Raw genomic sequence first — 27,467 nt, 5'->3', positions numbered from 1 at the left:
TCTAGGAGATGGTGGCAGGATATAAATAAAAGTGTATTATTATTAACCTCAGCAGATCAGGCATGGGCAAACTTTGGCCCTCCAGGTGTTTTGGACTTCAACTCCCACAATTCCTAACAGCCGGTAAGCTGTTAGAATCCTACATAGTATTAAAAGTTAAAAAAAATTCTCAGTGAGTTTTTCATTAACTTTTTTCCTGATTTTTTTATTGACACAGAAGCATAGCAAGTTTCCATCACTTTCGCATCATGGTATTATGGCTTTATTCTTATACCTGCAGGTTCAAAGTACAGAAAACCTAGGTGTCTTCCACATTTCCATGGACCCTGAAGCGATATATGCATGTGTAGTTTGGGTGTCCCCAGTTGTTTAGCACATTTAGTTTTATATATCCCATAAAGTTAGGCAATTCATTCTGAAAGAGAGAAAGAGCTCTTTTAATTCTTGCAACTGTAATTTAGTGCAGCTAAATGGAATTATTAATAAATTAGGTTTTCCCTGTCATACACTCATTACACATCTGGAATTCTAGTTACGTCTCAAGGAAATTTCAGTGATAACAAAAAACAAAAAAACAAACAAACATGTTGATCACCTAGCTCAAGCTAGCACTAGATGAGCTTGGTCAGGAATAGCATTTTATAATGTCCCATTGTGGTTCACGTACCTTTAATTGGAATGTTTGAATTATATCTCCTTCAATGTCATAAACAAAATGACCTAAGAAATTTCCCTCTTTCTCCTCCTCTTCTTTTAGTCCCTAAAGGAATGGCATACAGTTAGTAGTCAAGAAAAATGTTAGATCAGAAAATAGCAGAGTATTATAGAGGTTCCAAGATAAAACTAATAGCTAATAAAATAATGCATCTACACAGTAGAATTAATCAATTCAGTTTCAGGACTTATAATCAGTCTGAGATAGCATTTGGTTGCCTTGGCAGATGACCTATGCAGGGAAATAGACGGGGAGTGTGTTCCTGATGGATCTCAGCAGATTTCTGATAATATTGACTATGGTCTTCTAGATAACCTCTCTAATATGGGATTTGGAAGCACTGTTTTATAGTGGTTCCCGTTCTTCTTGGAGGAGCAGAATCAAAACGTGGTGCTGGGAAGTGCCCATTTGACATCTTGGCTGTAGTGTCTCACAGGATTTAACTCTGTCCTCCAAGTTGTTCAATATTTGCAAGAAATAGCTAGAAATTAGGTATTCAGTGCCATCAGTATACAGATGCCACCCAATTCTATCTTTCCTTTCCACCTGAATCCTAGGAAGCTGTTTATGTACTAGTGTCTGCAATTATTCCATAATTTGCTTTACTCACAACTCCTTACTAAATTCCGAATGAATATTGGAACACGATGCTCACATATATCACAAAATCTTTTGGAGCACTGCTGATCTCTCCTGTAGGGGATACTTTCTTGGAGATATGTTCTATTGTAACCGCTTTCGGAATAATTTCCCTGGCAAGTCTGACAACAATTTCTCCTTTATTTCCAGGGAATGGCCAGCAGTTTCCAGGGTAGCAATTGGGCTGGAAGAGAATGCAAATACTGTAATAATAGTCATCATAATCATCATCATAATCTTAATGTTATATATAATTCAGAGAAAACATGTTAATTTAAATAAAGACATATTGTTTATCTATATAGGTAATTTGAAATTCTAATGCTGTTGAACAGAAAGTTTAGTTATATTATTAGCTAGACTTTAAAAATTATTAAGAAAAAAATAATGCTTCATGTTTTAGTTTAAAAAAAAACACACACATCCTGCAACAAGCCCTCCAACAAACATACAAAATCACTAATCTAAGAACTTTCATAATATCCCTGTAACAATAAATATTCAGAGGCAATTTTATACTCACCCCTGTCTTCTAGCTGGCTTTCTGCTCTGACTTCATTATATATCACCTGTTATCCCACTGAGTATAATTTATGTCTACAGAATGACTGTAATAGTGGATTCTTAACCTCTAGGTTTTTTTATTCTGACAGCAGTCAATGAGGGGTCAACTCTTATAGCCCAAGAAAGGCTACACCTTACACTTTGTCTCTGGGTCCACCCAGTTCTATCAAATTGCTGAGATAAAGACAAATTTAATCTGATCAGTGCATAAGATGAGAATTTCCTCCCACTAGGCCTAGAGAACTTGAGAGAAGAGATCACAACATCAAACTAAACCAGAAAGAAAGTGTCAAATATTCCATTCTTACTTTGTTGTGGGGAGGCATTCGATAGTGGGATGTCTATTAACTAATCTAATGCCCAGGGAGGGTGGCAGTGGTTGACATTGAGAATGAAAAATGTGTTGTAGCATTTTTCTTCCAAAAGCTGCTTCGACAGTGGCAGAAGCAACCAAATATCAAATTTACTGAAGAATCTAGGAATGATTTGCATAGTAGCTTTATATGTTTATGTAAGGGGTGCATTTAGGTTCAAACTACATATTTTATGGCGTACATATTCCATATGAATAATCTATATGTTACCTCCAAAAATAGGATATCCTCAGAGATACATTTCTCATAAACTGGACTCACAAATTAAGCTCATGGTTCTCCAGTGACTAATCTGTTGAAATTCAACTATGTTCTACATAAGAAAGCAGCGCTCCTGATGGGAAATGGATAGAGCAGTAGATAGGGTTTAGAAAGTTGTTAGGGAAGCCCAACCCTAACTCACCCTCTCTCTCCATCTGCCTTGCCCCCACCTTTCACGTGTAGACTTGATATTCTCAGGAAAACTCCCCTTATTCAAGTTTCAAGCCCCCTTTCTGGAACATTCCTTTCCTTTTTTTTCTCAGAAGTTTGAACCAGTGGGCAGTTAGGTGTAAAATATTGGTTGCCAGCAGATAAAGGGAGGCTGTCCACAACTATAAGGCTATCATTTATTTTTATAAGAAATAAATGAAATGTTAAACATATTCATAAGTGGGGAAAAGTACAATTAAATTGTGAAATAAATGTATATTTTAATAATTACAGTGTACATGTATTGTACATATTACTGGCAGTATACAGTAGAAAGTAAATGTGAATAGAGATTATTATAATTTCATTTTAATTATTTTTAAAATTTGAACAGCTTGCTTGTTCTGAACAATTTACACATTAACAGATACTTCAAAAGCATATTTCATGCAGCCCACTATATTAAGAGCAAAAGAGCAATAGTTTCAAATCACTAGATGATTGTGCAAATCTGTCAATTGTTTCTGCATCCTATTCTACCAATTTCTTTTTAATAGATAGCAACACGTGTAAGTTGGCAATACTGAGGCCAACACAATGAAAAATATTTGCTATCTTTGCAACAAATGCAGTAGCTCAACACAAAGTTGACTTTGTGTTGAGCTACTGCACATCATGATCCCAGGCTGAGCTTCATGGTGCAGGCACAATAGCAAAGATCTGGGACTATATAATGTAAGTGTTGGCCTCAGATAACCTAAATCAGAATTATTTTTTCAGGGTTATTTATTTTTAAATATAAAGTATCCTCAGAAATGTTATTTTATTTTTTTATCAAAATAGTAATGCAATGTAAATTTTAGTTTCATACAGTAATGGTGTTGGAACTTCTATTATATTTTCAAGCTAGTAGAAAGTCATTGACATTTTAAACATGTTGTCTAATATTTAAGGGGGCCCACTTGCCATTGACTTCTCTGCCCATTATACTGGGAGCTCATATCCTGCTAATACCCTAAAAAAACAATATCAAAACAAAGAAGAAAACATGGAGATCTCCTTTAGGTCCATTTCTACCTCCAGGATTACATCTGGTGACTTCACAAAAGGAAAAATAACGAATGACATCCAGAAGTATTTTGCTCTATCATGGCGGTAGCTCCTGGTCGTTCTGGACAGAACAATGCTGGCACCTAAAATGAAATAGTTATGTAATAATGCTTCTCATATATGGCCAATTTAAAATGTGGTACAGTATCATACTGAATTCTAGCTGTACTGTTTGCCATAATATCCAGAGAAAACAGTCTTTGTATTAAAGTGTTATGTACAACGATTAATTTGGTTTTTAAAAGTGGGGAATGGAAAATTCGGGCTTTTCTTCATTACACAGATGAGTTAAAGTTGTCATTATTGTCAAGAACAAAAGAAAAGATGTATTCTGACAATAAGGTTGGCCAATCTACAAGTGAGAACCATGTTCTATTCAAGTTGTTGACAGGCCTTACCAAGGCAGACTGGAGCTATTGTTAAAGGAATTTCTCATTATGTACCTTCAGAGCAGGGATAATACATTTCTGTAAGTCCAGGGGCTGTTCATGTCTCTATATGAACCTTAAGAGCTCTATATGAACCTGAAAGGTTATCCCATTCTACACTTTTTAAAAAGTGATTTTTTCCTGAATCCCACACACCCTATATCCCCCAGGAGGCATTTGGTGGCATTTTACTTGCTCTTCAGGGCCACAAAAATTACTTTGAGGACTGCATGTAAAAAGGTAACTTTGTCAGACTAAGTCTAGCTAGACTAGACACTGGACAGTCCCCTCCCCACAAACCAGGAGTGACCACAAATTTGTGAGGGGGTAGTGAAAGCAGAGGATGGCTTTTTAAGGACTTTTTGAATTGTGTGGATATAGGCCTGGAATGAAGCCAAAACAGGCTGCATTTTGCTCACTGCTACTTTAGAATGAACCTTAGCACCAGTTGACTGCCTTCCAGGTTCAAGTGTACTTGAATGGAATGTGATTGGTAGAATGGGACTAGGCAAAGATCTCTACAATAGAAGAGCCACTATAAAAATTTCTATCAAAGTTTTTGGACTTTTCAAAAACATTTGATAGAGCTGATCATTTATATAAGTGAAGATATTGGAATATTGAATGGCAACTAGCTATGCCTGTCATTTCAGGATATTCTTTTTCTTATTGTTAACTTTGGAACACCAGTCAATAAGAGTATAAGTAGGACAACTGCAGTTGTAGCTTATATGGTTTATGAGCTATAACTCCCAACAGCCATCACTATTAGTGCTGGCTAAAGTTGAGGGGTACTCTAATCCAAGAATATCTGGGGTGTCATGTTGTGAGCCCAGAGTTTGGAAAAAGGTTATTTGTATTTTTACTCCCAGAATTCACACCCAGCATGAGCAATGTTTGGGAATGGCAGTTCAAAAATTAACTTCTCCAACCTGTGTTTGCTGGGAGGTTTGCCTTGGCTACCCAATGAACCGAGATGCCTGTTTGACTTCTAAAGCATGAACCTGACACATTGTGCTAGATTCCAAAATACCAAAAGAACTTCCCAATTTCCAAATGTATGATTAACAATTGATGCCACTAATACCTGCTGATTTGAGGGCATAATCAGGCATTTGAACATAATCTTCATCCATCTTTTCCATTATTTCTTTTAGCATCTTTTCAATACTCTGTCAGTGAATGAGAATAATTTGAAATTCACTCAACAGTACATCTTGAAATTACATAGAGAAAAAAATCTAAATAACATACATATGCAAACACACATACACCTAAAAACCAAAATAACAACACTGACTTATAGTTCAAGTTTTACAGAGTTCTTTCAGTATGTTTCTTCATTTGGGTCAACCTATACTTTACGTGCCAAAGGAGTCCAGATAATCAAAGATTATGTTGTATCTAGATAGAAATATTCCATGTTTGGCTATAGCAAACCTGGAGATGTGAAGGGCTAGAAAAAAGGCAGAACTTCCCTCACTCAAGTGTTTTTGTTCATAATCAGTATTTGTATTGGTGTGTCTCTTTTTGTTTTTTCTCTCTCCAGACGTTCACATTTACACAGAATTCCAGCATATAGGTCGGACTAGATGGTCTTTGTGTTGTCTTCCAGCTGTAAGAGTTGCAGTGATGCCAACTATCACTTGCTTTCCTGTTCCATTGCCTTTTCTCAAGCTAAATAGCCTAGGCAAAGCCATCATAAGGCAGGAGGGATGTGTGTGTGTATGCAGTATAGTGGCACTGTGGCAGGATTTGATTTTTTGAATAATCGCTAAGTAGATTGGTCACCACTGATTTAATTAAACAGATAATATAAAAGTCAACATCATACAAGGTGCAGGACTTGATGAATCCAAGGCTGGAGTTAAAATTGCTGTAGGAAACAGTAACCTTAGATATGCAGATGATACCACTTTGATGGCTGAAAGTGAGGAGGTGCTGAAGAGCCTTATAACCAAGGTGAAAGAAGAAAGTGCAAAAGCTGGGTTGCAGTTAAACATCAAGAAAACCAAGATTATGGCAACCAGACTGATTGATAATTGGCAAATAGAGGGAGTGACAGACTTTGTATTTCTAAGTGCAAAGATTACTGCAGACACAGACTGCAGCTAGGAAAATCAGAAGACATTTACTTCTTGGCAGAAGAGCAATGACCAACCTCAATTAAATAGTGAAGAGTATTGACATCACATTGGCAATGAAAGTCCGCATAGTTAAAGCAATGGTATTCCCCATAGAACCTATGGGTGCGAAAGCTGGACCATAAGGAAGGCTGAGCAAAGGAAGATAGACGCTTTTGAACTTATGACATCCTTTCACATAACATATGGACAATGGGGGACAGGAAACTGAAAGGTGACATGAGCGAGCCGTAAAGATCAATTGCTCTGATATGTGAGAAAGGGCAGGCATCAGAGATTTTCTGTTATTTATGACATTGTAGGTAAAGCCATAGATAGATAGATAGATAGATAGATAGATAGATAGATAGATAGATAGATAGATAGATAGATAGATAGATAGATAGGCAGGCTGTGGAGCATGACTCAGGTATTCTGAATAATAAAGATGTTTGGTGTATTCAACTTCTGTGCATCTTGGAAGTTTGCTTTTGAGAGAAGGTAAACTCTATAGCAAAACAGCCGATTCAAAGGACCATTACTGAGGGGGAAGAAAGAAAAAGAAGGGAAGGAGGTAGAGGAGAGGAAAGGGAAGGGGGAAAGGTATGAACAGAGGGGAAGAATGAAAGGGAAAGAGAAAGAAGGGATGAAAGCAGGGGGGCAGCAGCCCTTCTGACACTTGGATGCCGGGTATATACACTGGTAGATAATATATATGTTCACCTGCAAAATCTCTTTTCTCCTTACCCATTTTGTAATGCCTTTGCTAGTATATCCTTTTAGCACTTTTCTGACAGTATGATGGCTTATATCCTTCATATCTGATCTCAGACCTTGAAGCTGTGATTGTAGGTTATCCACATTCTCTTTCAGTGTTGGAAGCTCAAGTGTCTTTTTATTCAAAAGGTAATAAGCCTTCCTAGAGAAAAATAATACAGCACAAGGATCTGTTTGTTCTACCTATTGCTGGGCAATAATTTCCATAAATTAACCATAAATGTTATATTTATTCCAGAGAAACTAGAGATATTGATATTCATATCAAGTAATACTGAGGGGAATCTGATCATTGTGCCCAAGTCTGAACATCAGTCAGTTTGTTGTAATCATTGTTTAGCAAGCTAGGATCAAGCTTGAAGATAAATGAAGCACACTCTAAGACAGCATATTCCACTGCCAAACAACTCTTACCGTCAGGAAATTCTAATAATAAGGTGGACTTTATTTTCTTGCAACTTTTGAATCCATTGTTCCATGTCCTAGTTTCTAGAGCAGTAGAAAATAAGCTTGCCCCTTCATCAATGCAACATCCTTTCAAATATTTAAACATAGCTATTATGTCCCCTCTCAGCCTTCTTTTTTCTAAGGTAAACATACTCAACTCCCTAAGGTGCTCCTCTTAGAGCTTGGCTTCCAAAACTTTGATCATTTTGGTTGCCTTTATCTGAGGTTTGACCAAAGTAAAGTGGAGTAGGACTTTTACTTCACTCAATCAAGACCCCACACTATTACTGAAGGAGCCTAAAACCACATTGTTTTTATTAACTACTGCATCACACTGTTGACTTGTGTTCAGCTTGTGGTCTACTAAGGCCTCTTGCACACAGCTGAATAAAATCCCACATTATCTGCATTGAACTGGGATATATGGCAGTGTGGATTCAGATATTCCAGTTCAAAGCAGATATTATGGGTTATTCTGCCTTGATATTCTGGGTTATATGGCTGTGTGGAAGGGCCCTATTACTCCTAAACCCTGTTCATGTGTACTGTTGTCAAGCCAGGTGTCACACATTCTATATCTGTGCATTTCATTCTTCCTGACTAAGTGTACTTCTCTATACTTCTCTCTGTTGGAATTCATTTTTTTCATTTTTGGGAACAGCTCTCTAAATTGTTCTGATCCTGTCTTCTGGAGTACTACATATCCCTCTCAATCTGGTGTCATCTGCAAATTTGATAAGCATGCCCTCTATTCCATCGTCCAAGTCATTGATAAAAATGTTGAAGAGGACTGTGTCCAGGACAGAATCCTGTGGCACCCCACTAATCACTTATTTCTAGGATGAGGAGAAGCTATTGGTGAGCAGCCTTTGGGTTTGGCCAATTAACTAATTCCCCATACATCTAACACTGAAACATTGTCTAGCCCAGATTTTACTAGCTTCTTTTATGAGAATATCATGAAGGAACTTTTCCAAAACCTTCCTCCAGCATGACTTGTTTTTGAGAAACATGTTGACTTTTTGTGAGTGTTGCATTCCTTTCTATATGCTTACAGATTATCTCTTTAATTATCTGCTCCAGAATCTAGTTAAGATAAACAAGCCATGCATTTCTTCCGAAATGATCAATGAGACCAACTTAGGTTTTATAAGAAGTAGGGTAGAAGCATTTTCTAAGTATTACATAAAACACATTCTTACATTAGGGACCGGAGATCTTCGGTTTTTTCCTATATAGGAGAAGAAAATAACAATTACTAATTCATGTACAAATCATATAGATTATATTATAAAGACAAGTAAAATAGTAAGTGAACCTCATATCTTCTAATACCTCAAGTGTATGCATACTTAAGATTCCAGCAAATGGTCTGGGAGTACATTATGAACCTGCATGTTTGTGAATTGGTTCTCAACTAGTTTGATCCATAAGGATAATTATCATTACATTCATTCCTTCTAGCAAGGCAGTCTTAAATCTGATAAAAATGCATGGTGAGGAAGCTCATGCAGTCACTTGTAGCAGCTGTGGAATTTTTGTGCACTTGCCTGAGAGTGTGAGTAGCTATACTTCCAGCAAAAGCATGTTAGTGGCCTTCTTGGAATGGAAGGTTCATGTATCCACACTCCAACAGAAGGTGTTTGGTTGGTTGGTTGCATGCTGCAAGTCACTTCTGGTGTGAGAAAATCAGCCGGCTACAAAGACAGTGCCCAGGGGATGCCCGGATGTATTACGATCCTGCAGGGAGGCTTCTCTCATGTCAGCTGGAGAAGTGGCAGGCTAAAACCCGGCACCTCAATCCATGGCTGGTACCAGATGAGAGACTCCCACAAAAGACTGGGTGACTAGGAAGGCGCTAAACAGACTGTGCGCTGGCAGCACGAGATGCAAAACCAATATTCAGAAATGGGGCTAGAAAGTGGAGTCCACGACATGCGAGTGTGGAGAAGAATAAACCACAGACCACTTACTACAATGCAGCCTGAAGCCATGCCACATGCACAATGGAGGACTTTGTTAAAGCGACACCAGGCACTTCTGACTCTCTCTCTCTCTCTCTCTCTCTACATACACACACACACAGAGTGTTCCCTCACTACTTTGCGGTTCACTTTTCGCAGATTCGCTGTTTCGCGGTTTTTCAATAAACTCTAAAATACTATTATAAATCATTAAAAATTACAATTTACAGCCTAAGGAAGGGAGGAAGGAGAAGCCAAAGGGAGAGAAAAGGAGCCCAAGCGGCAACAGGAGGAGAGGGAGGCGATTTACCAACACACAATTGGTTGATAAAGACTTAAAATTGTGTATAATTACTAGAATAATGTATATATATTAAAATAAATATAGTGTCCCTACTTCGTGAATTTTCACTTATTGCGGGTGGTCCTGGAACCTAACCCCAGTGATAAGTGAGGGAACACTGTATATAATATTCCAATATATTAGGGAGGAAGAGGTTGCCTGGGAAGTCCCCCCCGCTCCCCAATGGATAGAAACCCAATCTTTCAGCTTCCCAGATTGGGACCCCACCGAAATCCAGGACATCAAAACAGATTGTGGTTTACCCGGATTGCACAAGTGTAACAAGCAGTGCATTTTGACAGGTTCTAATGAAATAATTTGTATTCTGAGCTATTACCCAGGCAAATGTATAATATGGAATAGGCAGGGACATAACGTGTTACTTTTTCCCCTCATATATATATTCCAAAATGTGAAAATCCAAGGTTTTTGGAAGGAGCAACTACAGCAACAGCAAAGTGGTGATATGCTGAAATTGTGCAATTCCTGATGAGTAAATTAATTACAAAAAATACCATTCAAGAATCAATAAAGACTGGTGAGAAAATGAGCATTGGTGGCTATTGGTAGAACAGCCACTCTCATAGGTCACTAAAGCGATCTAACATTCATAAAAGTGTTCATTGTTTCTGTGCAACGGACAAGTTAAATCTGTTACGATATGTAAGAAATCAGTTAATGTGTGTGTGTCAACTGCAAAATAAGATGCATGAAGCTGATTGGTTGAGCCGTGTCTGGAGAGCTGGTTAAGCCTGGGAGTCTTTGATACTGTTCCATTTTTGTTCAGGCTTGAGCTAAGCAGGTACCCTCCTCTCCTTCCGTAGGAGCTTAAAAACCTGGCTCTTTCAAAAGGCCTTTGATACTTAATTTGGTGTCGGACTGATCTATCTGCCCATTTTATAATAGCCCCATTCTCGAGGTGTTGCCAATGCTATATTGCACTTTGTCCATTTCAACTGTGAAATTACCTTCCCCATTTCGGCCCATTTCGGCACATGTTGCACTTTGCCTGGGTTCTATGAATTAGTCTCCAGTGTTAATATTGTATGTTTTATGTTGATTTTAACGATTGTTTTTACTGTAATTGATGTTTTTATTGGATAACTGTTTTATTGCTGTGTTTTGATATTTGATTGTTTTATCGGGCAAGGCCCCATGTAAGCCGCCCCGAGTCCCTTCGGGGAGATGGGGCGGGGTATAAAAATAAAGTTATTATTATTATTATTATTATTATTATTATTATTATTATTATTATTATTATTATTAGAGAGAGTTTGAAGCGGGAAAGAGACACACAGTTTGACGTGTGCTCTTGCTTCATGAGCTGCTGGAAGGAAATTATCCACATGGACAAAGGAAAGACTATTTTATGAAAGGACATTATGTGAGTTGGTGCAACTGATCACACTGTACTCGTATGTTGTTCTGGATATAAGGAGAATAAATTATGTGTTCTTTATTGTTCACCTGCATGACAAACATATTTTCTTTCTCTGGCAAGGCAGTGCGTGGACTACACATTTTGATTTTTCATTACGTCACAAAATCTACATCCTGATATCCTTAAATATTTAAAGCATTGAAAGTATATTCACTGAAAAATAAGACATGTGGAATTCCTTCTAATTGGATATCTCTGTCTCTGCCCTGCCTCTTTTTTATTTTAAGCTGATTCAAATAAAGAGAGGGGAAAATAGACAGAACTGCATTTTCTATTTTAGCTAGATTCAACTTCACCATAGCTTGTAAGGGTTAAAGCACTGGCAACATGAAAGAAGCCAATTGAATGCTGAGTTTCTTAGACTGAGAAAAACAAAAGGCCCCAAGAGGAGCATTTCCTCACATGAACCCTTGGCGATCAAGGCATCAGAGCTCCAGCAGCACACTCAGGATAGGGAACAAATTAGTTTAATGAATCCAAAAAGCAGCAGCTCCACCAAGCCACAAGGCTGCTTACTGTGTCCATATTTGGCCATTGCTGAAGACAGCAATTAGGGAAAGCTGTCAATTGGGATTGTGACAGATGTCAAAATACAGAAAGTAACAGTCATCAATCTTTTCCAACTGTGAAAATGGAGTATATAATGCTTTACTGAGTGAAGGAAAAATTAAACCAGATGCATTTTATTCAAATAGTGTGGTTTGATCACTGAACTAAGACTCTGGAGACCAGAGTTCAAATTCTCACATAGTCGTAGAAATAAACTAGATAATCTTGAGCAAGTCACACTCTCCAAAGCAGAGGTGTCAAACTTGTGACCCTCCAGCTTCCAGAAGCCCTGGACAGGAATTCTGGGAGCTGAAGTGTAAAATACCTGGAGGGCCACAAGTTTGACACCACTGCTGTTGAGTCTCTTAATCCAGAACAAAGAAGTGGGGCAAAAAATCACAGGAATTTAAGGAAAGTCATGGCTTGGATATAAATGAAGAGTAAGAAATTTGCACCCCTCCAGATATTGGATTCCAGCTCCCACCAGTCCCCACCTACACAATGAAAGCTGTTGGCCATCAACATCTGCAAAACCTGAAGACTCCACTTTTGATATAAATCTTCATGTTATCTTAATTTTTGTATGCTGTCCAGCTGTTAGTTAGACAGGTTCAGGATCAAACAACAACACATAAGACACTACTACACAATTCTTGATATTTCCAAGTATTACACTTGGTATAATGCTGCACTAACTCTGGACACAGAAAGGCATGAGATAAAGCATTAATACATACACATATTACACACCTTATGATATACTGGGAAGGCAGGTTGCTGAGTAATTAAATTCAAAAATAGATATTACCTGAATAAGATCACAAATGGAGAAGTCTTTCCATTTTTCACCGAACAGCTGAAGTTTATTTTTGCCAAACAGTTCCATGTAAGAGGCACCTATTAATAATGTTAACACCTTCATATTTTAAAAGGTTGATGATTGTTTTTCTTCTTAGGAAACTATCACCTTGAAAAGTGCATATCACAATGTTCCTGCATCATCCTAAATTGGGTAGATGTGGGTTAACCCTTCCCACTGCTCTATCTGTTCCTTTTCTTTCATATATATATATGTAAATCACCACGAAATTTATCTAATGTTGACTGGGCTGGTATTCCTGATTTCTCTCACAATCTTGAATGAAATAAAAGTAACTGGTAGCAAGCATAGTTGTTAGCATTTCTTTCAAACAAAGCGTGCATCTGCACTGTAGAATTAATGTGGTTTGGCACCAGTTTAGCTGACAAGGATCAATGCTATGTAATTCTGAGATCTGTAGTTTGGTGAGGCACTAGCTCTCTTTGGCAGAGGAGGCTAAAGATCTTGGAAAACTACAACTTCCATTGTACTTTTTTTTTTGCAAGTAGTTTCTGGTGTGAGAGAATTGGCCGTCTGCAAGGACGTTGCCCAGGGTATGCCCAGATGTTTTGATGTTTTTACCATCCTTGTGGAGCTGGAGCTGAAAGAGGAAGCTGGTCCGCGCTCTCCCCGGCTTAGTTTCAAACCAGCAAGCTTCAGGTCAGCAACCCAACCTTCAAGTCATCAGTCCTGCTGGCATAAGGGTTTAACCAACTGCGCCACTGGGGGACTCCATTCCATGGTATCAAACTTTATTAATTCTACAGTGTAGATGCACACTTTGATCCATGAAAACAAGTCTCAAATAATCAAACCAAATGTTTCCAATTAAACTTGAACTTGCTGAGAAATGTTTGAGATGTCAACCTCAGTATAAATATCCAGTAATGTCAAAATAAATATATAACTGTGTTATATTACATCACAAAATACAGAAACCTCAATTGTTTCTTTAGGAGATACTCAAATATTCCCAAAACCTAAATGTGACGATTATTCTGGTCCTAATATATATCACACTTTTTAGTTGGCTGATCAAACATGTGGATTTTTATAACAAAACAAACAAATATTTTAAACTATAGATTGAAGTGAGATCTCATGAAGTCCCAAGCAAAATGGAGTGGATACAGTTGCATAATGAATGTTCACACATCAGTGACAAACAAATCACATGGCAACTAAAACTATTTTCCATTATAATTTTCACTTCATACCATGAAAAGGAAGAAAACGGAAGAATCTAACAATACTTGTAGGACTGGTTAAGCATTTGTAAGGCTGAAATTGAGTTTTTGTAGATTTCAATCTATTGGTAAGTGCAAATCAACAAAATCCAAATGAATGCACAATAAAGCAGAGGTGGAAGAGGCAGATCTAAGTGGATCCAAAGGACTCTTGAAGGAATTTATGAGGAGTAAAAGAACAAAGGAAACAACATTTTAAAGCCTAAGATAAAGGTTTCTCTGTTAAAGAATTCCCTCCCTGGGGAGATTAGATCAGCCCCCTCCCTCCTGTCCTTCAGAAAGATGGTTAAGACCTGACTGTGGGATCAAGCCTTTGGGACAGGGCAATAACGGCAGCAATAGGAAATGTCACCCTGCTGACCTGGCTGTCTTGCAGTGGTTTTAAATAATGGTTTTAATGTGAAGATAACTGATTTTCATGTTTATGTATATTTATGGTTTATTTTATGCTCCGGCATTGAATGTTTGCCCTGAGTCCCCTTCTGGGTGAGAAGGGTGGAATATAAATGTTTAAAATAAATAAATAAATAAATAATAAACAAAACAAAGGATAGCATTATCTCTATCTTAAGTATATAGCAAAAATTGGATAAAAGAAAGGAAAGCAAACAAGCAAGAAAGGATTTCAGAAATACAAGAACAAAACAAATTCAAGAAAAAGTGGGGAAACAGAGTCTGCTATAACTACAGAATTTTTGTATTAAGTGATGCTTGTCTGATTGGGTGTTAAAAATTATTCATCCATTTATGGATATCTTCTTTGCTAAATGTAGAGTATAAACATGCATTCATAAACTCCATTATAAGAGAGGAATTCCCAATGAGCGCTGTAGTGCTTCTTTCTGCAAAGTCATGCAAAGGCTCGTGTTTTCAAATACCATGGAGGCCATGGTGACCTTAGGCATGTCAGACAATATCAGCCTCAGAGGAAGGCAATGGCAACCCTCCTCTGAATCTATCTTGTCATGAAAACCCTGCAATAGGATTGCCTTAGGGTTGTCATACATTGTCATACATTTGACTCAATTCACACAGTAACAAGCATAGATATAAATAGGCAAGATGTTAAACACAAATTAATGCAAATTCTTTTTGAAATAACTATTCTTAGCCTTGTAAGAGGAAGCTCACCTAAAACCAACAGGAACAAAGTTACCCAAAACACAATTTTCTGAGCACAGCTGCCTCTGAGAAATAGCAAAGAGAGAAACATTTATGTTAACATTATTCATATTAAAACCTGCATTATATTTGTTTAAAAGACTGACTCTTTATTTCAATGCAGAATGTGTGGTCACTATATTACACATACCCTATTGCCAAGAACCAAAGAAGTGGTGAGGAAACCCATAGAGAAAGAGGCAAAATGAATGAATTCTCTGTCTACCTAGAAGTATCTAATGTATCTAGAAGTATCTAATTTTTGATATGGCCAATAGGCTAATCAAGAAGATGTATCTATAGAAGTATCTAATGACCAACACACAACCATCCATTCTGGGAAAGGCTATGCATACAGAGGCTGCTTCCACACAGACCTAAAATGTGAGTGGAACCGGCATTTTAAATTTTAGATGGCAGCCTCAAACCTCACCTTTTTGCCAGGGTGGCGGCCAGATACCCACCCGGGTTGATCCACAATCCACTTGCAAGGTATTACTGCTGCCCCCCCCCTCCCCTTTCAGCCTAAAACGTACTTGAAAAGCCTATACTTATTTCATACTATATTGCTAAATTTTATATTGAATGTACACATGGACATTTGCATGCATTTTACATATTAATTTTCCAAATATATGCAGCAACACAATATGTTATCTTATCTAATTCTAATAAGAGATATTGAGGGAAGAGCCAGTCTCAGTGCCATCAAAGCAATGAGTTTATTAGGTAGCTTATCATCCCTATACTGTATCCCATTTCAAAGAGCTTGGATAGCTATGGTGACAGTCTCTTTGGGTTGAAAATACTGCTCTTAAATACCAGGTCAATAAATGGGGGGAAAAACCCAGTGTCATTCACACAGAAAAAAAACCATCAGAATTGAAAAATAAATTATACACTTGTTCAGTGCCAACTATTAAAGTTCTATTTTTACTGCAAAGAGAGAAGTGTTGTTTGAACTATTCAATTGTGAGTTCTTCAAATATCTGAAAACACTGCATTGGTCTATTTTCTAGTTTATTCTTTAAAAAAGATTATTATTCATGATTACCTTGTAAAGACGCTGTAGACTAGGCAAAATGGAGCTACTACACTTAGCACTATCAAGTTACAGATCAGTCTGATGATACCTCCTGGAAATGCACACAAAAGTAGAAATACATATTTCTAATAGTTATATTACTTCACAAAATACATGCTAGACAGTATTATGTCATTTGTTGACATTTGGTAAAATTTATTCAGGAGATAAAATTAATGCAATTACTGGTACAGTAGAGTCTCACTTATCCAAGCTAAACGGGCTGGCAGAAGCTTGGATAAGCGAATATCTTGGATAATAAGGAGGGATTAAGGAAAAGCCTATTAAACATCAAATTAGGTTATGATTTTACAAATTAAGCACCAAAACTTCATGTTATACAACACATTTGACAGAAAAAGTAGTTCAATACGCAGTAATGTTATGTTGTAATTACTGTATTTACGAATTTAGCACCAAAATATCAGGATATATTGAAAACATTGACGACAAAAATGGCTTGGATTATCCAGAGGCTTGGATAAGCAAGGCTTGGATAAGTGAGACTCTACTGTACTTGTTCTAGAAAACTAAAAACAAAATTGAATAAGTTTATTTTGTGTGAGATCTGAAAATTATTATTTATTATTTATTTATGTCATTTCTACCCAACCTTTCTCAACCCCAGAGGGGACTCATGGTGGCTTACAAATCCAGCAAAAATTCAATGCCGCACAGGTAAACAACAAAATACATCTCATCAAAATATAAACAATCTAAACATATAAGCAATTAAAACACATATAAGAATTAAGGTACAATACTAAGATTTGCTCAATGAATAAGTGTACCCAGGGTTTGAGGGTTGACTTTGAAACTGAAATTGTGTATAAAGGGTATCTTTCTTTATTCCAAAACTACCTATAGTGCAAGGAAGCCGGAAAGCATATTGGTTTGTTTCCTCGTGTGGATGCTTTGGTGAGCGGAAAGGTCTGCTAACTGGCAAAAGCTATTTCCACATTCTAGGCATTTATGCAGTCAGAGGCGGTTCAACCACCAGGCCAACTAGGCAGTTGCCTATGGCGCCATCTTGTTGGGGGCGCCATCGAGGCAACTCCTGTCTTCTGCGGCCTGCCTCCGCAAGGTATTAAACTGCTTTTTCTGTTGATTTGTTGTAAAACATGATGTTTTAGTGCTTAATTTGTAAAATCTTAATGTAATTTGATGTTTAATAGGCTTTTCCTTAATCCCTCCTTATTATCAAACATTTTCACTTATCCAATGCTTTTATTTTTCAGTGATTGGTATTTGGGGGGGGGGGGAGCAAAATTCTGTTCGCCTACATTTGAAAAATACCTAGGGCCGGCTCTGTATGCAGTTTCTCTCCTATGTGGGTTCTATTATGCTTAGTAAGGTACTCTTTCGCATGGATGCTCTTTCCACACTTTAAGCATTTATGTGGTTTCTCTCCCATGTGGTTTCTTCTGTGCACATTAAATTTCCCTTTCTTACAGAAGTTCTTTCCACACTCCACACATTTGAATGGTTTTTCTCCTGTGTGGATTCTTGTATGTGTATCAAGGTTTCCTCTCTCAATGAAGCTTTCTCCACACTCCAAGCACTTATGGGATTTCTTTCTTGGGTGGGTTCTTCTGTGATCTTTAAGGCTTGCATGCTCAGTGAAAGTCTTTCCACCATCAACACATTTATATGGTTTATCTCCTGTGTGAATTCTCTTATGTATATCAAGGCACCCTCTCCCACTGAAGCTTTCCCACACTCAGTGCACTTATGCGGCTTCTCCTCAATGTGGGTCAATTCATGGCTAATAAGAGGTGCGCTTGTATGGAAGCTCTTACCATACTCCAAACCTATGCCTGATGGCTTCTCTGTGTGGGTTTTTCCATGTGCATCAAGAAGTCTGGCAGAACAGAAGTGCTTTCCGCATTCCAAACATTGGTAAAATTTCTCTCTGTGATGTATTTCATGTCGAATAAGCTCTAGACTCCCGTCAATTCCCTTTCCACACACCCAGCACTTGTACGGCTTGTCCCCGAGTTGCTTTACTTGATGTGATAGGAGTTCACCTTTCAGCCGGAAACTCTGGTCGCACTCCCAGCATTTATATTGTTTCTCCTCTTTGTAGTTCTTTTGATGTGAAATAATGCAACCGTATGAACTGAACTGCTTTCCACACCCTAAACACTGATACAGCTTCTCTATTGTTGAAATTATTTGAGATTCATGCATATTCATGCAGTAGGTCTTTTCACACTTCGCACATCCCTGTGTTTTATCTTCATCTAACTGGGAAAGAACTGATTGACAAAGTGTGTTTTTTTCTGTTTCCTCTCTCATCCCTGCTCCTTTTCCCTCCCCTGTGTTCCCCTCTTCATGTTGATGCTGAGTGTTTTCAACCTGTGCATCAGCCATATTCTCCTTGTTCTCCCCCTCCCTTCCATCTTTGCCTGAGAAAGAAGGATGAAGAGGAAGCAGGCTCCACTCGTTTTCACTCAGCACCATTGCATTCCCATTGCCCTCCTCTTTTACCACCCACTGGAGGGATGTCACTATTCCCACTATTCCTTGGTACAGGTACAATAGTGAATTTTATTCCCTTCCCTATCCTGTTTGGGGTTTAATCCCCCACCACCCAATTTGTGGCTAAATAGCCAATTCCAGTTTTGAAAAACATTATCCAGAAACTTAGAACAGGGGGGGAAATGTTTTGTTGTAGGCTGGCTTAGAAAGTACATTTTGCCCATCTCAAAAATATACGAATGAAAACTGTTGAAATGTATTTTAAATTCTAGCAATATGGCAAACCTATTCTTATAGTGTCAGCCAAACACCACTAAAGTCTATTGAACTGAGTTCTAAGCAAACATTTATGCAGCTGAAGCCTGATGCTTCGAATGCCCATTCAAACATTGTGATAGGTTAAAGAGCAATGGTGGAAACTGTCACCTTCCATAGTCATGGAATCCAGCCTGTTTATGGACACCAAAAAATAGAACTTCAATGCAATGGGTTTACTCTAAGTATAAGTAAGTATAGATCCAACCCATTCTAATTAACAACTACATACTGAACTTACTCTTGGGTAGGCACGGAAACTGTGCATTTTCCCGATTATGATTGAAAAGAGGGTGGTTGTTTGTACAGATGCATGGTGATATTTTTCCTTCAGACAAACTGGAAAATGAAAGAAAAAAACCCAAAACACTGAATGGTATGCATGAGCCTAACGGTAATACCACAAGCAAAAAATGCAGACAATATCTAAGTTGGTAAGTAATATAGAACTCCCTGGTTCCATTGCCAAATCAGTCTCACTGTCAAGAAATTCCTCCCAAAAGCCAATCAAAATCTACTCTCCTTTAATAAGAAACCATTAGTACTGGTCCTTTTCTTTGAGGCAACAGAGGCATGTATCATCCTCTCTGTGACAACCTTTGAGATATTTAAAGAGTGCAATTATGTCACTTGTCAATTTTCTCTTCACCAGGCTAAACATGCTCAGCTCCTTTAACCTTTCTTCCTATGATTTGCTCTCCACATCATTTTTTTAGCCTTTTCTGAAACTGCTTCAAATTGTTTATATCCATTATACAGTGAGGCATCCAGGACCAGAACTAAAGCCAATAGTTGACATAAAGCCTGACCAATGCAAAATATATTAAGACGATTACTTCATTCAACTTGGAAGCTAAGCTTCTATCAGTGCAAGCTAAAATAGCATTCACCTTTTTTACAGCAGCATGAACAGCTGGCTTATATCCAACTTTCAATGTTTAATCTAGTCCTTTTCACATGTAGTGCTGGCAATATATCTCCTATTCTGCATTTAGATGACAAAACCCAAGTGTACAGCAATCTGTACACTTGGATTTTGTGACCTAAATGCAAAACTTTGCATTTGTCTCTATTAAATTTTATTTTATAATTTTCTGTCCAATTTTCTAGTTTATCTAATTTCTTTTGATTTCTGTTTCTACCTTCCAATATGTCAGCCTCTTCTCTCAGTTTTGTGTCATGTGCAAAATTGATAAGGATTCCTTCCACCCCACTATCGTAGTAATTATAATTGAATTTAACAATGAAGATTAATGGTCATAGGCTAGGCCCCTGAGGCACGCCACTTGAGATTAGCCAGTTGTGGAGCCATTGGACTATGTTTCCACCTATTCCACATTTATCTTCTCTATTCTCTTCTCTTCCATGTTTAATCAATTTGCCAATAAAATATTATTGGGAACTTTTGTCAATTGCTTTGCTGAAATATAGATGCATACCAGTCACAGCATTCCCACCATCTTTTAAACTAGTGACCTGATTTTAAAAAAGATATAAGATTAGTTTGGCAGGATTTGGTCTTGAGGAACCTATGTTGGCTCCTACTGATCACTGCTTTGCCATCTGTTTCTGACTTTCAGTTATGCTTAATACAAAACTTCAAAGGCAACTTCAAAGGCTAAGAACTGAACAAGATTTAATCTAGATATTTAACTTTACATCCTGTGCTTGAATACAAAGGAAACTTTTTATCTTACTTTATATACTAATCATATCATCTATGCAGGGATGCTGAATGAATACCGGTTTTTCTTGCAGTTCTATTTTTTCTGGCCCAATGATAACAATCCCCTACCACTAAGAATTCATCTAAAGCTTAAATTCAGTAACTTGCAAATGGACAAAAGCTTTTCAGTATCATGCATGTGTTAACTTCTTTTGGGATGTCGTAGCATGTCGTAGCTTTTCATTTCATTATCTTCCCTCTGTACCCTATTTCCCCAAAAATGAGACATCCCCTGAAAATAAGACCTAGTAGAGGTTTTGCTGAATTGCTAAATATGGCCTCCTCCAAAAGTAAGACCTAGCAAAGTTTTTGTTTGGAAGTATGCCTGCCAAACAGAACACCGGAGCATGCAGGATCTGTAAATGTATGTACCATACATTGATGTACATGGAAATAATGGTACTAACAAGAAATTCTTGATAGGATTTCAGTTTGTCTGATTATGCTGGTTTATGATGACAACTACTGTACAGTATATAATAAATGTTCATTTTTTGTTCAACAATAAATGTGAATTCTTCTTCATGGAAAAATAAGACATTCTCTGAAAATAAGACCTAGCACAACTTCGGGAACAAAAATTAATATAAGACACTGTCTTATTTTCTGGAAAATACAGTAGTACAATCAGTAGTAGTTGGAGGACATCTTGAGATAGGTTGCTCCTTACTGTGACAGGCAAGTATATATAAATCAGGTTTTAAGTAAGCTCTTTGTTTAAGGATCAACTTGCTTCCAGTTTGTGAAAGGATACTCCTCAAAACTCGTAGAAACAGGGGACTAAAGGTTTTGACTTTGAAACAGGACATTCTAGTATCGCAATCAACCAATGCAAAAGCCTACACAGGAGTAAGAAAGAGAAACCATATCCTGCCCAGAGCTCAGTCAAGAACAAAACTGGAAATAGGTTGCTTCTTATTAGGATGTGCATTTCAAGAAAGTGGATTTGGTTATACCTCACTTTGAATACTGTGACCAATTCTGGAAACCACAATTTAAGAGAGACATTGACAAGCTTGAATGTGTTCAGAGGAGGGCAACTAAAATGATTAAAAGTCTGGAGACCATGCCCTATGAGTAGTGGTTTAAAGAGCTGGGTATGTTTAGCTTTCAGAAGATAAGGTTGATAAGGAGACATGATCACCATGTATAAATATTTGAGGGGATGTCATACGGAAGAGGAAGCAGACTTGTTTTTGTGGCCCTGGAGACTAAGACTTGGAGCAATGAGTTCAAGTTACAGGAAAGCAGAGTTCACCTGAACATTAGGAAGAACTTTCTGATAGTGAGAGCTGTTAAACAATGGAACTCTCTGCCTCGGAGCATGGTGGAGGCGCCTTCTTTGGAGGCTTTTAAACAGAGGCTGGGTGGCCATCTGCCAGGGGTGCTTTGATTGTGCAGGGGGTTGGACTAGATGGCCCATGTGGTTTCTTCCAACTCTACTATTCTATTAGTCTAAGTCTAATTCACATTTTTCTGCCTCTGGCCTTAATGAATAAGAGGAGCAACCAATTCAAGGATATCCTTCTCCACTTCAGGAAAAGACAATTTCATTATATCTATCTGAAAGCATACCTCTTTAAAATTAAGCTAAATTAGTTAAGCTTACTATCGTGCATACCTCTGTAAAAGGTTCTGGGTATCAGAGTCCAAACTCTCACTGTTAGAGCCATTTGCTTCACTAGAGTCTTCTTTTGGATATACATTACTTGAGGTCCTTGGGGCTCTGTACATAATTTATGCACTTACTAAATCCTGAAACTATAAAAGAAAGAATTTTAAATTAATTGCTACATTCACTCACTAAGAATCTCTAGCAATGTAAAACATTACTGCATAGTCTAGAAATTTTAATCAAAAAGTAGACCCAAAAAATCAGGTCAACTAAATACTGTCCTTTAATTGTTATAAGACAGAAGTAGGCAATAGTTCTTTTTGATAAAAGTTAGGGTACAGTTATTATTATTATTAAAAAAAACACCCACTTTTCTGAGTAGAGTGGCAAAAGGTGAGAGTTTCGTTGTTTTGGAGAGAACCTTAAAAAAGAACCAATGCTCTATACTTTCTCGGCTATAGTGCTGCTTCTGGGCGGGAAAATGGTGATGGTGACTAATTTTTGGAAGTTTCCATCAGTGCAGCACTGAGAGAATAGTAGAGGTGGTGGTACTTCTTTTAGGTTTTCTTGGAATAGAGTATGTTCTTGCCTTCACCACTCTTCTCAGAGAAGCTGATGGCAACACTGGGGCTGTCTCCTCTCCACTGAATTACCCTTGACTAACCCACAACCCTTGACTTATCCAAATCCATAATTTTGTTTTCAAAACCTTGATTTATACTTAAACATAACTATATGGTATGTTAATGTGTAGACTGAACACTATCAAACCAAACAAATATTTAGAATCTTTGCAATATAAAATTGATACAATCAATAATTTCTTCCTAATGAAAACATCAGGAAAGGTGTCTCTTGAAACCCCTTTTTGCTACTTGCAGTCTCTATTGAATATAATGCTGGGCATTTTAGAAGCTTACATAGATAGATAGACAGACAGACAGACAGATAGATGACCAGTCCATTATCCACAGATCTAATCTTTATCAGGATCAATTGCAATTTCACAAGAGTGTACAAAAGCTTTGAATTGTTCAGCACTCTTCATCATGATAGATCGTTAAATAATGAGGAAGGGGAAAAGAAGCATGGGGATCCACACCCCATTGTAGCTCCTATACTGCCCATTTAACCTAGTCCAGTGGACCTCTATCAATATTTTCAGGTTTTGATTGTGACAATTAAGTCCCTGCTGCACAGACAGTTGCCATGTCAGCATTGGCAGCTTCCACAGTGCTCGCTTAATCTGGTATGACAGATCTCTTATCAGCTCATTCAGATCTTGGCTGAGGCAGAAAGGGATTGCAGCACTACCTGCTCCATTCCTATCCCAAACCACAGGAGGCAGCAGCATTAAAGCTCCACTTGCTCCCCAGCTAGCTCCACCCTCACTGCAAGCAACTAGCCCCCTTCCGCAAGTGCCATTACTCGGTTTTAATCTTCCCGCTGAGGGGGATGTGGGTTTAAAAAGAGAATTTTCAAAGATACTTCTAATGACTATAAGTCCCATATGTTTTGATTGACCTAAGTTGCAAAGGCCTATGTTTGAGAGAGGCCTACGTTTGAGAGAAAGTGCTGATGTTTGGAAAAAGAGTTGTTCCAGAGAAAAAGAAGTTACTTTCAATAATAACAATACATCAAGTCTGAACCAGTTAACCACTACTCCCTCAGATTCCCAGCGGGTTTCGAATCTATACTTGCAACAGGAATAGATAAGTTGGTACTGAGATCACGGTCAATAACATGAAAGCACCATTGTCTAAAGAGTCACATGTTGTTACAACAAAGAAAACCAATGGTATTGCATGATGGTTAAGATGTCTGTGATGTAGCCAACATTAGATGAATGGGGTAAATGATCTTTGTAAGCCAATAAGGATATTTATTTTCTGTAGAAGTGATAAAACCCTTGCAACCATTTTGAAAGTGTGACAAATCCTTTTATTGCATTGATATATGCATGTTTTTGTCGCACTGCTAAGCTCGCAATAAATAGCTTTTTTTGCAGTTTGAAGATCCAACTTTCATGGTGTCCTTCCTCACCCTCTCCACTGAAAAGGGGTCTCCTGCTTTTGAATTTGTATTAAGAGGAGTATTTTTTACATATTTTTACATCTTTGCCCCCTCACCGCCACTGACTCCAGCCGGCTGTAGTGTCATGTGAAAACACCAGCTCATAGGAAGCACTGTACAATACCCAGGCATTGTGCCCACAGATATGTCAGGGAAAACAGACAAGTCAAATTTGACCTGGCCAGCTGAGGTCTGGGTGCTAGATGCTGTCCTGGGGTGTGACTAAAGCAATGGGTGGGAAGACCCATTATGGCCACCACCTAAAGGTGTTGCTTCTTTGACTAATGCTTCTTTTCCTTCATTGGCCCCATCAACAATAAACCTTGGCAAAGCAACTGCCCATTCTGTACTGCTTTCCTCTTCTCAAGTGTTCTTCTCTGTGCAATCCATATGAGTTTTTTTTGTTGTTGCCACTGGAGGGCCATCAAGGAATGCATTTGGAAGGGCAAACATATGGATGTGTTTACCTAACTTCTTTGGGTTTTGTTAAGGATGGGCTTCTGTTGAAACTTCCAGGAGAATTGGAGCAGTATAAGCTGTGCACTTCACAGTTCAAAGAATGCCTATTAGTTGGCTCCTACTGGGTGTGTATTGAGATGCAACCATGTTTTAGATAGGTTTTTCATTGGTTTTAGCTAATTATTTTTAATTGTGTTAATGTTTAAATCTATTTTAATAGTTGTGTGTGTTTTAGGTCTTAAATTATATAATGTATTGCTTTTATTGTTAGCTGTTTTGGGTCTCTTTTTAAGAGAAATACAGTAGAGTCTCACTTATCCAAGCTTCACTTATCCAAGGTTTTGTATTATCCAAGGCAGTCTGCCTTTTAGTAGTCATTGTTTTTGTAGTAAATGTTGCAATGTTTTGGTGCTAAATTCGTAAATGCAGTAATTACTACATAACATTGCTGTGCATTGAACTGCTTTTTCTGTCAATTTCTTGTAAAATATGATGTTTTGGTATGTTTCACGATGTATTGAAAACATTGACTACAAAAATGCGTTGGATAATCCAGAATGTTGGATAAGCGAATGTTGGATAAGTGAGATTCTACTGTATTCTGATTTTAGTGTTTTTGAATACTTGGAGGCAGATTGCATTCATTTTCACGGTCCACAGCAACACAATAATAATAATACAGTAGAGTCTCACTAATCCAAGCCTCGCTTATCCAAGCCTCTGGATAATCCAAGCCATTTTTGTAGTCAATGTTTTCAATATATCGTGATATTTTGGTGCTAAATTTGTAAATACAGTAATTACAACATAACATTACTGCATATTTAACTACTTTTTCTGTCAAATTTGTTGTATAACATGAAGTTTTGGTGCTTAATTTGTAAAATCATAACCTAATTTGATGTTTAATAGGCTTTTCCTTAAGCCCTCCTTATTATCCAAGATATTCGCTTATCCAAGCTTCTGCCGGCCCGTTTAGCTTGGATAAGTGAGACTCTACTGTAATAATGATGATGATGATGATTTTGGTAATACACACTGCTTCACTCCATTGTCAGTTTCCTTTCTGGAAGAATCCTTCCTTGGGAGGTGTTAGCTGGCCCTGATTGTTTCCTTTGTGGAATTTCCAAATTTCCTGCTTTCAGAGTGTTGTTCTTTATTTACTGTCCTGGTTTTAGATATTATATTGTTCTGTATTATTCTATCACAGTAATTTTTTCATATTACAGTAGAATCTCACTTATTAGGCCGCAGGTCAGGATGTTTTGTATCGTTACATGGTTTTATTGTATGTATGCATAAGTGTGTACGTATTGTATGTTTTACATGTTTCGATATGGTCAAAAGTGACTAATCAATAAATAATTGTTGTTGTTGTTATTTACTGTCCTGGTTTTAGAGATTACAGTAGAGTCTCACTTATCTAACATAAACGGGCCGGCAGAATGTTGGATAAGCAAATATGTTGGATAATAAGGAGGCATTAAGGAAAACCCTATTAAACATCAAATTAGATTATGATTTTACAAATTAAGCACCAAAACATCATGTTAGACAACAAATTTTGCAGAAAAAGTAGTTCAATACGCAGTAATGCTATGTAGTAGTTACTGTATTTACGAATTTAGCACCAAAATATCACGATATATTGGAAACATTGACTACTAATCCAGAACGTTGGATAAGCGAGTGGATATGTGAGACTCTACTGTATATTGTTCTGTATTATTCTATCACAGTAATTATTTCATATTACAGTAGAATCTCACTTATCCAACATTCACTTATCCAATGTTCTGGATTATGTTGGATAAGTGAGACTCTGCTGTACCCAGAAACAGGTCCTACATTTGAGGCAACAAAATGTGTGTTGGCCAATGTGATACTAAGGGTAAAGGTTTCCCCTGACGTTAAGTCCAATCATGTCTGACTCTGGGGGTTGGTGCTCATCTCTATTTCTAAGCCGAAGAGCCGGCGTTGTCCGTAGACACCTCCAAGGTTATGTGGCCGGCATGACTGCATGGAGCGCCGTTACCTTCCCGCCGGAGCGGTACCTATTGATCTACTTACATTGGCATGTTTTCGAACCGCTAGGTTGGCAGAAGCTGGAGCTAACAGCGGGCGCTCACTCCGCTCCCGGGATTTGAACCTGGGACCTTTCGGTCTGCAAGTTCAGCAGTTCAGTGCTTTAACACACTTCGCCACCGGGGCTGAGCACCAGGAAATTATACTCGGGGCCACACTTGCTTCAAGAGGATGAGCAGGTTTTGTCTGAGGGCTGCTTTGGATCCCCCTCTAACCCGAAAGCACAAGCAGGAAGAATTGTCGGACATTAGGATCTGCTCTACCAATGATTATGACAATATCTGTGTGTCACCAGGGCATTTTCTACCTTCTCTCCCTCCTAGTCTGGAGGAACACCAAGCCCCGCCCCTCAGAGCCGAGGGGGCCACAGTCCCTCAGGGATGAAAGAGATGGCGCGCGCTGCCCGCTGCTTTGGCCTCCCTCGCGCTCTCCGTCTCGCGCCTCTCCTCTGCTCCTCCTCCGACGCGCGCTCTCCAA

At 38.0% G+C, this 27,467-nt stretch overlaps 2 protein-coding genes across 5 annotated transcripts in view; one reads left to right on the top strand and one right to left on the bottom strand.

Moving 5' to 3' along the window:
- c6h7orf57 (chromosome 6 C7orf57 homolog) overlaps positions 1-27,467 on the top strand; it is a 101,206-nt gene that overhangs the window by 2,983 nt on the left and 70,756 nt on the right. The window lies entirely within an intron of this gene.
- Positions 178-27,446, bottom strand: sun3 (Sad1 and UNC84 domain containing 3). Its single transcript, XM_062957107.1, has 13 exons — positions 27,298-27,446; positions 22,380-22,519; positions 19,274-19,371; positions 16,207-16,288; positions 15,123-15,178; positions 12,694-12,782; positions 8,791-8,819; positions 7,112-7,283; positions 5,329-5,413; positions 3,781-3,896; positions 1,371-1,538; positions 668-760; positions 178-415 (listed from the first exon to the last, which is right to left on the bottom strand). Exons 2-13 carry the CDS (start codon positions 22,490-22,492, stop codon positions 299-301), a joined length of 1,218 nt encoding a protein of 405 aa, XP_062813177.1. The 5' UTR covers positions 22,493-22,519; positions 27,298-27,446; the 3' UTR covers positions 178-298.

The sequence above is a fragment of the Anolis carolinensis genome, chromosome 6, assembly GCF_035594765.1.
Source record: "Anolis carolinensis isolate JA03-04 chromosome 6, rAnoCar3.1.pri, whole genome shotgun sequence".
NCBI lineage: Eukaryota > Metazoa > Chordata > Lepidosauria > Squamata > Dactyloidae > Anolis > Anolis carolinensis.
Note: the sequence above shows the minus strand (reverse complement) of the source record. Positions and strands in the feature narration are given on the sequence as shown.